Source organism: Melitaea cinxia, chromosome 4, assembly GCF_905220565.1.
Source record: "Melitaea cinxia chromosome 4, ilMelCinx1.1, whole genome shotgun sequence".
Classification (NCBI taxonomy): domain Eukaryota; kingdom Metazoa; phylum Arthropoda; class Insecta; order Lepidoptera; family Nymphalidae; genus Melitaea; species Melitaea cinxia.
Genome location: NC_059397.1, coordinates 16845784 through 16859233, shown reverse-complemented (window position 1 = coordinate 16859233; position 13450 = coordinate 16845784). Strand labels below are relative to the sequence as shown.

At 32.0% G+C, this 13450-nt stretch overlaps 1 protein-coding gene across 1 annotated transcript in view; it reads right to left on the bottom strand.

Moving 5' to 3' along the window:
* Positions 1-861: 861 nt before the first annotated feature.
* Positions 862-13450, bottom strand: part of LOC123670439 (mucin-5AC-like) — a 101396-nt gene continuing 88807 nt past the window's right edge. Inside the window, exons 4-17 of the mRNA XM_045603935.1 lie at positions 13317-13439; positions 12075-13079; positions 11860-11973; positions 11208-11366; positions 7991-10606; positions 7560-7805; positions 6306-7275; positions 5626-6221; positions 4898-5233; positions 4307-4478; positions 4023-4222; positions 3474-3755; positions 1893-2012; positions 862-1246 (exon numbers count right to left, since the gene is read on the bottom strand). Of these exons, the coding sequence (XP_045459891.1) occupies positions 1166-1246; positions 1893-2012; positions 3474-3755; positions 4023-4222; positions 4307-4478; positions 4898-5233; positions 5626-6221; positions 6306-7275; positions 7560-7805; positions 7991-10606; positions 11208-11366; positions 11860-11973; positions 12075-13079; positions 13317-13439 (7020 nt within the window). The 3' untranslated portion in view covers positions 862-1165. The remainder of the gene's footprint in view (positions 1247-1892; positions 2013-3473; positions 3756-4022; positions 4223-4306; positions 4479-4897; positions 5234-5625; positions 6222-6305; positions 7276-7559; positions 7806-7990; positions 10607-11207; positions 11367-11859; positions 11974-12074; positions 13080-13316; positions 13440-13450) is intronic.

Sequence of the window (13450 nt, the reverse complement as noted above, 5' to 3'; positions counted from 1 at the left end):
GACAAGCGGTAAAGCTTTGAGTTTGTATAATAAGTTACTTTATTCATTAATATTTTACGAAATAAATAAATATATTTTGAAAACTGTTTCAAATACAATATATGTACATAAATAATTTTTATTTGATATTTTTAGTTTTTAGAAGAATAATAATTATAAAAAATTAATATATTTCACATTACATTACACACATTTACATTTACATTTGATATATAATTTAAAATTAGAAATATTTTATTTAATACGAGTGCTATGGGTAATATTAATTAGATTAAAAAAAAAAAAAAAAAAACGAAATATAAGCAGGTAAATTAAAAAACTAAGCAAGTTTTGGTGCAACATTAAAAAACTAAAAACAAAACGGCAACACTAAATTTATAATTATTGCTAAATAGACACTAAAATAAATAAAAGCAAGAGGAATTGACGATTTATCCAAGCACGTGCGTAAATGGCACATGATTCGAGACATAAAATTAATTAACTAAAACTAATACTAACGCTGTACATTATATTAAAATATTTAGGTATGATAATATAAATACACCTTTGTCCTAAGCTACAATGTAACGCAAAAATTAAGCAAAATAATCTAATTTTCTTTTAAGTTACAATAAAGTTAAATATTAATATTTATAGATTATTATTATTTTTTTAGAGATTTTAGTAATAATTCGTTCGATCAGATTGAAAGGAAAGGAAGACGATTAGACCTAAAGTACGAACATCAATAAATTTTCCATAAATGTTTCGAATTTATAAAACATCGGAAAAGAATTCGATTATAGAAAGTTCCTACAACAAATAAAATCATAAATATTTTTACCCAAATTGAAGAATTAATAATAATTAACCAGGTCATATAATGCAAGAAACATTTAATACAACTCTTAAACAACATTATTCATTTTTTTATAGTACACAACTAAAACAGCCACTTCTCTATGATACATCAACATTATATTAAAATAATCTACCACAAAATTTGGCAGTTTCATTAACAAACGATTATTAACTAACTAATTTGGTTTGTCAACAGTAACAATTTCGTTGTCTACAACTTAACGAGAGGCTCTTAACTAAAAGTAACTATGTACATTTGAGCGCTCGCAACACATAGTGCGTACTATGACACTTTCGGAAAAGTTTCGAGTCCATGGCAGTTTTACCCCGAGCCGTTCGTGTAAACGTCCGACGCAGCCCTCTGACCTGCTCGTATGACACTTTGAACTGTTTGGGCTGCTCCCTGGAAAATAAATACCATCTATATAAATAAAAATGAACTGATGAAATGTATGTACGCGCATAAATTCCAAAGTGATTAAACCGTTCCCTTTTTTGTTGTGTTTGGAGAAAGTTTAAAAACTATCGATCGTTTAAAAATAGAAAATATGGTAGTACCAAGTTTGCCGAGTCAGCTAGTTTTTAAACAAAATTATTATAAACATTTTTTAATATCATAACATACCTTAATTGAATGGGTTTTATTTAGAAAAAAATATTACACAAGTAATATTTACAGAAATAATAATCATGAAGTCATAAATGAGCCTATAATTTATTTTTATATAATACTGGAATTAAAATTATTTGATTGAGATGAAAAGTTTTAAAATATCTTTAAGATTATAAACATAGATATTGATTAGTTCAATTTAGTAACTGATGATGTTATCTGTTTTTAAAAAAGCCAAAATTATTTGCCAATTTAACTTACTAGATAATGATCCTTCCTTAAATCCTGAAATATCAAGATGTATACTATTCATCAACTTAAATCGCATAAGATCAGACATATAAACCTTCTTTTTAAGATTCGTTGTTTATTTAGAAATAATTTAAATTTAGAAAAAAAAATGTTTTTGTTATTGATTTGGAAATAAAACTTATACCTGTATTGCAGCCCCCAAGAACTGCGAGAATGCTCGAGTCACGTTGATGGCCGCTGAAACCAGCTGCCCTCTACCGGGACCTTGATCTGTCGTCACAACGCTTGGGGGCTCCAGGGGTATCTGACGATAATTCAAATCAGATAAAAAAGTACACGCTAAAACACGACAAGAACAGCGTGAAAAAGCCATAGTTATATGTATATTTTCTAGCATCGAAAAATAGGGGTGAATGTAATGAACAATAAATATTTGAATTTAAATGAAAACATTTCCAGAAAATTATATAAAATTAAATATATATAAGTAATCGTTATGGTTATATTTGAAATAGAAGTACACACATACAAATTGTATGAGGGTTTTAAAAGCAACCGAGATAAGGCTGGAGATGGAAATGAGGGTGCATGCAGAAGATAAAATTTTGTACAAGGATATTTGAAGGTGAAATAGTAAGACACAACTACGATACAAATTAGTTCTTGTTAATAACCAAAATTATTAACTGTACAATATTTAATTAAAATGATTAGTAACAATATTTAACCAAAATTTTATTTACAAAGTGAAGAAGGTGAAATTCTGAAAGTTTCATAAAGCAAATCAAACAAAAGCTTTGAATGCGGGCAAATAATTCACAATAAAAATGGTTGTTAGTTATATGCAAAACATGTATTTACTCACCAACATTAATATATACACAAACACTCACGGAATTTACAAAACAGCACACAATATACATATTTAGTAACACTATGATTAAAAATATTATGCTAGTGCGTATTCTAGTGAAAATGAAGTGTCTTTTTTATTTAAAATTATCAAACTTAGGTATGTTGAATAAAACAGGAAAAATTTATCCTTTTTTAATAAGGTTCCTGTGGTGATTTAAAATAAAAATGTGCACTAACTCTTCAAAAATAAAAGTACCGTGTACGCTGCAATGAACTTTATGTAGTGTAGTCTATAACTCATGATATGTTAATTGTTAGTAACAAAAAGACATCTAAGCGGTACATCACGATTTATTTCGATCGATTGTTTTATATATCTAAATACAACAATATTTACAATACACAAATATGAAAATTGTTGTTTTATAAATCAGCGATCTATTGAAGAAGCGCATTAAATATGGTATTGCTCTCGATAGAGGTTTTGCAAGACAAATGTTTGTATAGCAAATGAAGCATTTTTTTTTTGTTCAATAAATACTAAAATAGTCTTAGTAAATAGTTTTAAAATAGCCATACTACTAATGAATTACGAGATGCACATGCGTCTCCGGCATTTGTTATTATGGAAAAAAGTTAGGTTGTAACTAAATAATTTACAAAGATGGAACTTGGGAATTTAGCCAGAGTTGGATTTACGCACACGTCTCGTATATATACATACATTTTTACATATTTACAATTATAATCTGTACAAAATTACAAATAAAAAATTGCCGTAGATTAAATTATAAATAGCTAACTAAAATTAAGGTGAAATTATCTCATCCCTTTCATTTAAACTAAGGCCATAGGATCCTCCACCTCATCCCCAATCACACAACTTTAATAAAAGAGATGTGAAACCCACTCTATTTGCTGCTGGCCTTTCGTCGGCGTTACCAACGAAAGGCCCGGATCCAAACCAGTTGACTCTTGAGCTTGTTGCTGCAGACGGCGTTATAGATGGCCCAGCTGATGAGGCAGGCCTTCTGTTTGGTCTGGCTACATCTGGACCTGGCGCAGTTTCTCGCCACTGTTGCCAGAGCCACGCAAGACCATCTAATATTGGTCTTCGTGGCGCAGGCGGCGGTGGTGGCGGCGTTGTTGTTCTCCTAGCCTTCGGTGTCACTACCACTTGGTTGAGTAAAGCCTACGACGTTACAGTTGGACTAAGATTTAGTACATATAAGTTATTATTAAGTAATCTAAAATTAAGTAGAGGTGAAGTTTGGAAAAACGTTATAAGTGATAAATAGTTACTGAGTTTGTAAGAAGTTTTAAAAAGCACAGAGGCTATTGTATTAATGGCAATAAAATGAAATGAAAATGAGGGTTATATTACTATAAAAGAATTAAGAATTTGGAATATTTCATATTCATAATGCAGCTAGACAAATGTGAGAAAATTAAAACTAACAGCCAGTCGAAGTTGTTCATCCAATGAACTTGCCGTTGTTGGTCCAAAGCCTTGTTCCTTTAATAATGCAGCCAATAAAGCGTCATTGCTGTTTCCATATTCAGTGCTTAATGAAATTGAAGATTTAGTCGCTTCAGAAACCATTCCAGTAGGTTGAGCTTGGTTCAATAGTTTTTTCAGTGCTTCGTCGGGCGATTGCCCTGTAAAGATACATAAAAACAAAAATTATAATCACCGTTTCTAAGATTTTTTACAGAACTAAAAAAAGGACAAATCAACGAAACCTGTAATCGCTAATTTACTTCTTTGCGTAGTTGTTTCTTGTGCGTCTTGTAATTTTATTAAAGTTTGTAATAACTGTGCATCGTCGTTTTCATTTTTTAACTCATCTTTTACTGCTATTTTAGCTCCGTAAGGCTTGGCTGTCGTAGACTCAATTGTAAAGGCACCGGGTGTCTGTAAATTGACATCATAAACAGATTTTAAAAATATTACAACCTAGCTGTGCCCGGGACTTCATCCGCATAGAATTTAACAAAAAAGTTCTTGTTCAGTTCGCAGAGTTATAAAACAAATAAATTTCTAAAATAAAAGTAGCCTGTTACTCCTTACTACATCAGCTATCTGACAGTGGAAATCCTGTCAAAGTCGGTCCAGCCATTTCAGAGATTAGCTGGAACAATCAGACAAACAGACAGACAGAAAAAAATTGTAAAAAATGTATTTTTGTATATGTACCGTGTATACATCCATATGCATTTAGTATAAAGCGGTTATTTTAATATTACAAACAGACACTCCAATTTTATTTATTTATACAGCTTTTGATAAAGTTTTTTTAATACTTTAAGGAACATTTAATCATCATTACTCACATTAGTACTAGGCAATGTTGGTATATTAAATTTAGATGGATCTTGACCAGTTGCTTTCAGCAATGCCTGTAATAACTTTGTGTCTTGTTCGAACTGCTTAATATCTTCTTCTATTGACGGTGTCTTTAATGTGGTATCTCTTGTAGTTGGATGTGTTGAAGTGGCTGTCGTTGTTGAAGCAGTTGTAGAAGTTGTGGGTCTAATTGTCGTTGAGGCATCACCCGTTTTTCCAGATTGTATTTCATTTAAACTCCTTTCTACTGCAAGAGCTATTACTCGATTTGCAAGTGCTGTTTCAGGATCTTCACCACCATTTGTTGTACTCAAAACTGATTTCTAAAATAGAATTTTAAAAAAAAGTTATCACATTTATAAGGACCTATTCTGAATTATGTACGAATGATTTTGGTAAATATAATGGTTGTTAATGTGTGTGTTGTTAAATGGGATGTCTGGAAGAAATGGCTAATTAGCCATAAGTCCGCCCGTTATACTTCACTGTCTGTAACTATCTTTATGCTTTGTTTGTAATATATTTGTGGTGTACAATAAAGTATAAAATAAATAATAATAAAATAATATACTTAATTCTAAGTTTATAACAGTATTATGAAGTTAACAGAGAATTAAAATACTTTGGCATTAATCTGAACATTTTATGTACTGTTTCGGTAGAAAACTAACTCATACAAATTAATTCATATAAATAACCAGAATTTAATGCTTACCAAGTTTTGCAGAAAAAGAATATCTTCTTCATCTGAAAAAGTTGACGTACTCGGGATCTCAGTTGTAATTCGGAATCTTGAAGTTTGGGTACGTTGAGTTGTAGTAAAAGCGTCATTGACACTTCGTTTGGTTGTGGTAGATCTTTCGGTGAAAGGTTGAAACGTAGTTGATATTCTTATTTCTTCCGTTGTTTGTTGTTGCGGCTGTAACGTAGAATCAGTGACAGTTCTAGGCGTAATGCTATTGAATACTGGTGACGTTTGAGTTGTAAATACAGGACGAATATTAATAGGAGTTGAAGGATTTGATTGTATTGATGTAGTTAAAGGATTTGACGCAACTCTAACATTTGATGTTATTCCAGATATTATTGGTAAGCTGGCAACGTTTTGATTACCAGTAGCTTGCAATAACGCTTGTAAAAGTCTTGTATCTTCTTGTAATTTTCTTAGGTCCTCGCTAAAGGACAACGTTGATGTTCTATCGGTTGTTATAGTATTCAAAGTAGTTGTAGTAGGTGTTGGAACGTTTGTAGTTGTAGTACTAGTAGTCGTAGTGGTTGTAGGAGTAGTCGTAGTGGTTGTAGGAGTAGTCGTAGTAGTTGGCTGAGTAGTTGTTTGAGTTGTAGTGGTTATTACTTGTGTCGTTGTCGGAATAAGATTCGTTGATGCCACAATTTGTTTTATGTTGTCTAGATTCGGTAAATTAAGGTCCGCTGGGTTACGTCCTGTGGCTAGTAAAAGGGCTTTAAGTAATTTAGTATCTTCTTCAAATTGACGAATGTCGTCTTCGATTGATCGCATTGTTGTCGTCGTCGTCAATAGTTTATTTTCATTGGCATTTTTAATGTTACCAAAGTTATATGCACCTCCCGAAAGAATAGCTTGTAGAATCTTAGCGCTATCATTCTGTTGAATATTTACTGGTACTTGATTGTTACTACTAAAGTTATTTAATTTTTTAGGATTGCGTCCAATTTGTTGTAACAAAGATTGAAGAAGATCAGCATCTCTCTGATTAGACGCTGCAGTTTCCAAAATACTTGTCGTAGGACGTGTCGTTGTTGCCGTTACTGTCGGTGGATTTAAGCTTGTTGTTTGAAGAGTAGTAGGAATTATCGTTGTTAACAAAAATATTTCATTAACAGGGGTTGTGCCAGTTGTTGAAACTTCAGTCATTGTTGAACGTGTTGTTGTCGTTTGATCAGATGTTGTTGTACTTTGTTGTTCCACAGCAGATGAAACCAATGGAGGGTTTGTTATAGGACTTGAACTTGTGACAGTTTCAATAGTTGCAGTCGGTAGAGAACTTTCAGGACTAAGAGTTGTAATCTCTGTAGGTACATTGTTTATCATTACGGATAGCTCCGGAGGCATCATTGTCGTCTCAGTTGCCGTTATTGGTACAGTCTGAGTAGTCGTCGTTTGACCATTAACATTTATGTTATTTTGAACTCGTGTTGTATGTGTATTATATTGAGATGTAGTAGATTGCACAATTTCATTGTTTGTTAACTTTGCCATTTTAGTAGATACTAGTTTCAAAACGTTTGATTCTTGTGATGATACAGTTACTTCATCAATGGGTATGAATTTAAATACAGTGTTTCCGTTTCCATCATCTGGTCTTTCAGTGCGAATTTGTTTTGTCTGTAATAAGATTAAAACAAATTATTGAAGATGTAATCCTACCTTATTCCTCAAATGAATAAAAAGGAGGAAAATAATATTTTAGAAATATGAAGAACCTTCACCACTTACCTCGGTTAAATATCAATTTATATATTTATTTTACCGCGTGCAATAATTATGGCTGATTAATTAGGGCAATATTTGTCAATATAATGCACTACCTAATTATTAATAGTCAATTTTATTAAGCTTTGGACTACTAGTATGAAAATGTATTGTCAGTATTTATGTAATGATTATACCTCCGGATCGATATCCAGTGTTAATATTCTTGGTTCACGAGTAGAACTTGTCATTGAGGATATGACCATCTCCTCTTTAGTGGCCGAAGATATGCTATTAAGCAGAATCTCATCGATAGAAGGTAACGTTGTAGTTGTGCGTAAACTTAAAACATGCGAGGCAGTGCTTTTTTCAGCAGGCGGCTTATTTATGGAGGTAGTTATATTCAATGAACTGCTATCTGTTATATTAAGTGCCGATGAAATCTGTAATTACGAAATGGAAAGTTAAGCCTTGCAATATTATTTTAGGGTGGGATTAATGTGCGAGATACATGCGTAGCTTACTATAGTCCCAACACCAGTTTTTTTGTGCCTTGTGCAATGCAGACTGCACGTTGAAAGAGAAGCTTGAAGCGTAGCATTCAAGCTAAACAACATAAAATGAATACCGTAATTTGTAGGTTATTTACAGTGTCGGTAGTTAATTGGTTTTCTGATCCGTTATTTGAGGTATCGTTGGATGTCACAATATTAGTGGATACTCGGATAGGGTTAGACTGCGGTCTGACAATGGCCGGAATGTTATGGATGGGGCTATATGGATTTCTTAAGCTCCATGGACTAATTGGTAGTATGTCAATTTTTTGCATGATTCGTGGTACTCTAGTTCCATTAGGAAATTTTCGTATTACTGTGTTATTTGGCAGTACGCCGTAAATGATGTATGGACTCGCTTCAGTTAATGTTTCCAATGGATCATCGTTAGGGTCTTTACGTACCACGGTATTGTTAGGAAGTATTCCAAAAATGACATAATCTTTTTTTGGAATGGATGGTGTAGTAGCGACGTTGATTTCATTGCTAATTGTATTTAGATCATTTGCTTTAGTCTCATTTAATAATGTAACTTTAGTTGTTGATTCAGTACCTGATGCTGTCGTTGTTTCTACATTACTTTCAGTCATTAAATCAGTGATTGTTTCTGGCTCAATGTTTGAAGTTGTAGTAATTGTTGCAATATTGCCTTTAAAATCTTTGTCTATATTTGCCGTTGTTGTCTCCAAAATTTCGAGGCTTTTTATCAAACCTTCAGTCATAGTTGGTTCAGTAACAGCTACAGGTGTAGTACTAGAGAAAGCGTCAGCTATGTCACTAGCAGTTTGGGAAGCTGTTACTTCAAATTCTTGTGAAATTGTTGAAGCAGTGTCATGTGACATAGGTGTAGTTGTCAGTGAAATACTAGACATTTTCGTTTGTGAATTTGTAAAAAGACTTTCAGTCGTAATTGTATTCACATTATTTTGGGAGGAAGACAAGGAAGGATTTGAAGAAGGTATAGTTGTTTCAATATTAGTTCTCTGCGTTGTCAACGAGACACTTTCCCTACTTAAATCGCTAGGGCTAGTGCTTGTTAAAGTCATTGTGTTAGTTATCTCAGTCAATCGGTCAGAAAGAGAATTATTATTAGCATTATTGTCGTTTATCTGTTCAGCCAAAGGAGCATTTGCTATTTCCTCGTTATGGTTACGAATTATTTCTTCAATCATTTTTAAGACTCTTGCTTTTTTTGAAAGAATCCATAACTGAAGCCTTGATAATTGACTTGGATCATCTATGTTATCTATATCTTCGACTTCTTTTTCTTGCAAAGAAGCCATTGTTAGAGCAGGGCTTGATTGTAACAAATTAGTACGCGATAATTCGGAGTTATTTTCTGCGAAGTCACTCAACTCAATGTCGGTAAGGAAAGGAACTGTGGCAGGTTTGTTAGCAGATTCAATATTTACACGTGAAATCAAATTTATATTGCTATTTATAGAATTTAAAACTGTGCCTGGAGTACTAACAGCGAGTTCATTATTTGCTTCGGTGGAAGCTAAAAACTCAACTTGTGAATTAGTCGTTTTTATGGAGTTATTTTCAGTTGATGTAAACATTGGCATGTCGATTGTTACTGATGAAGATGTAGTTAGAGTTCCAGACACAGTAGGTGCATTTTGGTTTTCAGGTGAAGAGGTCATATTTACAGCAGTAGTAATTTCTGTTGTTGTCATTAATGAATCGATACTTTTTTCTGTACTATTTACATTGTTATTATCCCCAGCATTTTGGAAGATATTTAAGTCGGAATCGCTTATGGTATTTTTGTTATTTATAACAATGTTTTCAGTATCTTTAATATCTTCCAAACTGTAAGGAGTTGTATTGGGAACAAAGTCAATGTCATCTTGCAATTTTAAAGGCCTACTTAATTTAGGAATAAGGGATTTTATTAATTTTACCATATCTACTGAAAGTTTTGCTCTACTATCCTCATCCATATTTTGAATAATATTTTTTATATTATTTGAAAGCATGCTCGTTAAATCAGGAGAGACTATTTTTTTATTAGAAAAAACAAAGTCTGATAGTGTATTATATACCATTGTAGAGCTTTCAGTCGATGGCTGATATGTAGTCATTGCCGCAGTCGTTTTGTCTGTTGTAGGTTCAGTATCTGCATATAATACTTTTATAGCAAAAGGTTTTCTTGCGGATACAGGTGTAGAAGGAGGAAGGGTAGGAGTAGGGGAAATCGGAGGTGTATTTAAAGGAGGAGTTTCCTTGATCTCATAATTGTGTGATTGTGTCGTCATTTCCCCAACTACCGTACGGTTAGATACATTTGGTGAAGGTTGTTCAGTGGTCTGTACAGATTTAGCAATAGTGTTTACGTTATCCACTGACACAAAGGTGTCTTGACTCGTGAAACCCTTGACACTATTTATATTAACATTGCTACTCACTCCAACAAAGGTTTGTTTAACATCGTTATTAGGATTTTGTTTTGGCATTACTTCTGTTGTTGAGGAAATATGAGGTCTAGGTGTAGACGTAAGTATTTCAGCTAAAGCATCAAAAATTGATACAGTAACTGAGGGTGAATGATGTGACGCTTCAACATTCATGATTTGTAATGACTTCGCAAGGTTTTCGGAAAGTCTTAAATCAGCGGAGGTTAGTGGACTTCGTGACTTAGTAAAAGATATTGCGTTCACGTCTGGCCCTATTTGTATTTCTTCTCCCTCTACCTGAAATAAGAAGTCATCTCACCCATAAATATAGGAAAAAGTTATGAGTATCAATGTGAAATCACAGCAATGTAGATACAAAGTGAGACAGTACCAGAAATAAAATAAAAAACAGAAAAAAAAATTGAGAAAGTTGTGCGTAGACACCAAAGCCTCTTTATTACTTTTGGGTGTTATTGAAGAAAATTATGTGTTATGAAAATAAATGTACTAAGTGAAACGCATTGTGAGTATTGAAACAATATTTAATATTAAACCGATTTAATTTTTATTTAAAAATAAATACAACACTATTTTTTTATTATTAAAGTTGCAAAAAATACGGTGCTATTTCGTTTTATGTAAGCAATTGCACAGTAAATTTTTAAGATTGCAATCAGATCCCTATCCTTTAAAGTTTATTATATAATTATATATGTAATCTTTATTTGATGTATTATCTTTTAATAAAGCTTAAATGCAATTTAAAATACTACCTAAAACTAAATTTCTTATAACTTAAAGTTCCATATATTTAATTATAATAGTGTAAGTTTATGAAATGCCACCAATTGATTATGAAATTATGCAAATTAGTCTAAATGATGTCATTAACCGGCTCAATGGCAGTTTCATGCATGCATGTCGACGACGATGTGTTTTGTCTTGACATCTGTTCTGTTGTAACATCAGAAAAGTCTTCTTCGTCGAACCACACTGGCTCCTCTACGGACTTTGACAAAAGATGGTCAGTCACGAAGAATTTCAGCCAAGCCTTTAGCAATGAAAACATTCCTTATGATAATACTGGAAGCATTATCGTCGCTTACGTGTAATGGTATTCCATTGTAAGTTTTCCAAAAATAATCACGTACAGATTTAATTAATTATAAAGTTTTTAAAACAAATAAAATAGTATAAAACACATAATTGTATTGTCAACACATAAAATGATTTTGATTGGAAAACTCATATTAAGCTAAAATGAAATGTGCAATACTTGATGATTTTTAATGACTTTGATTTGAATGACCAATTTCATAAAGGGGCTTTGTTTTTAATATATGTTTTGCTCTGTAATATCTCATTAAATTTAAATTAAAATAAATATAAATGACACTTCTACTTCAATATATGACCAACTTTTATATTTATATTAAATGTATTTGTAATGCCAATTAAAACTTACTTCTGTGTGAAGCATACTCGAGTAAAAATTGGATATTTTGTTGTTTGTTAGTATTTGAATAATTTGTTGTGTTACTTACTGTAGAAGGTGGTGTTATTGTGGGTACTGTGGGTTTATAAAACGGTTTATCGAGGTATGATGCTCGATATTTTGAACTGAATTTGTTTTTTTGTTTGTCAGGACCAACTATTATCTGGAAAATGTTGCATAAACCAAATCCATTATTGTTTGTACGAGTATAATCATGCTACAAAACGTTTTCATATAATATAAATATTAATATGCTATACTTACGCCATTTGATGAAGTCTCCGTTGTTTTAGAAAAAGTGTCACTGTATTTTCTTAAACTCCTCTCTTTAGATTTAGGTGTCACAACAGCAGTGTCTTCTTTTGGTTTCGATGATCTTCGACTATATTTTCGAGTTCGAATATTTCGTATGGGTGGTGTTATAGTTATTTTTTCCTTATCTGTTATAGAAATGTCATTATTTTTTTCTTTGTAAGTAGCATGATACTTTTGAGTCGTTGCAATGCTGCTAATAAATGGTTTAATCTCACTTTCTTCAGGTTTGCTTATTACCTCATTTTCAGTGCCATTTTCTGACGATTCTTTACTGTTCACAGTAATAATAAAATTACTGCTGCCTTGTATATTTGAATTGTCTGGTTCTTTAGAAGTGCCACCGGTAAAAATTATAGGCAATTCCGCTGTATTTTCTACTTTTTTAGCTGCTATTGCAATTTGTTCTGTTATTTCATTTATACTTGATTCAGTCCCCATCGTTGTTGTTGTTGTTGTCAATCCATTATTTCTTAGTCTCGAATAATAAGAAGTCCTTGGTAGCAATTGTTTTGACCTAAAAACAGACTTTACTTCCTTATTTTTAAGTAAATCTTTTACGGAAGGTTCCGAACTCGTGTTGAAATTTTTTGAAGTATTTCTTCTTAAGTACAAAGATGAACGTATTACAGGTTTTTTAAACGATAAATTAAGTTCATTACGTTTACTATCAATGGAAGTTTCATTTTTTGGTGTTTCCGTTGTTGTTGATTTCACTTTCCTTTGAAATTTATATGTCCTCTCAGTGTTTGGACTAAAAGTTGAAGGAGATGTAAATGAGTTTGATTTTTTACTTCTCGGTATATTATATGATCCACGTAAACGATATTCGGCAGATTTAGGCTTTGTCTGTTCAGGTTTTTGTGTAGTTTCTATTGATATTTTTTCTTCTTCAGTACCCGTATCGTTGTTATTAGCGTCCTTGTTTAATTTACTGCGTAGCTGAAAGTTAGGTGTATATTATAATATAAAAATATTTAGCACGACATTAATCATAAAACTCATATATGAATTTATCAAAATTTAAATAGTATGTAAGTATAATCTTGTGAAATTTTATTTTACTGTGATAAATGTAGTGAAGTTTTGGTAACAGTATTTTTAATTTTGTATCAATTAAACAATGTTAAGTTAATACTAATCGAGTAAAATTAATAATTATATCAAATGTAATGACTAGTTTAATTTTGTTACCCTTGAATTATTTTCTGTGTCAGGAGCCGTGCTTATGGATTGTGAAGATGTGTTGTAAGTTTTAAAAACTTTTTGGGATGCTTTCACTGACAAACTCTCGCTGGATGGAGAGCTGGCTTGTGTCTGAAATTTTT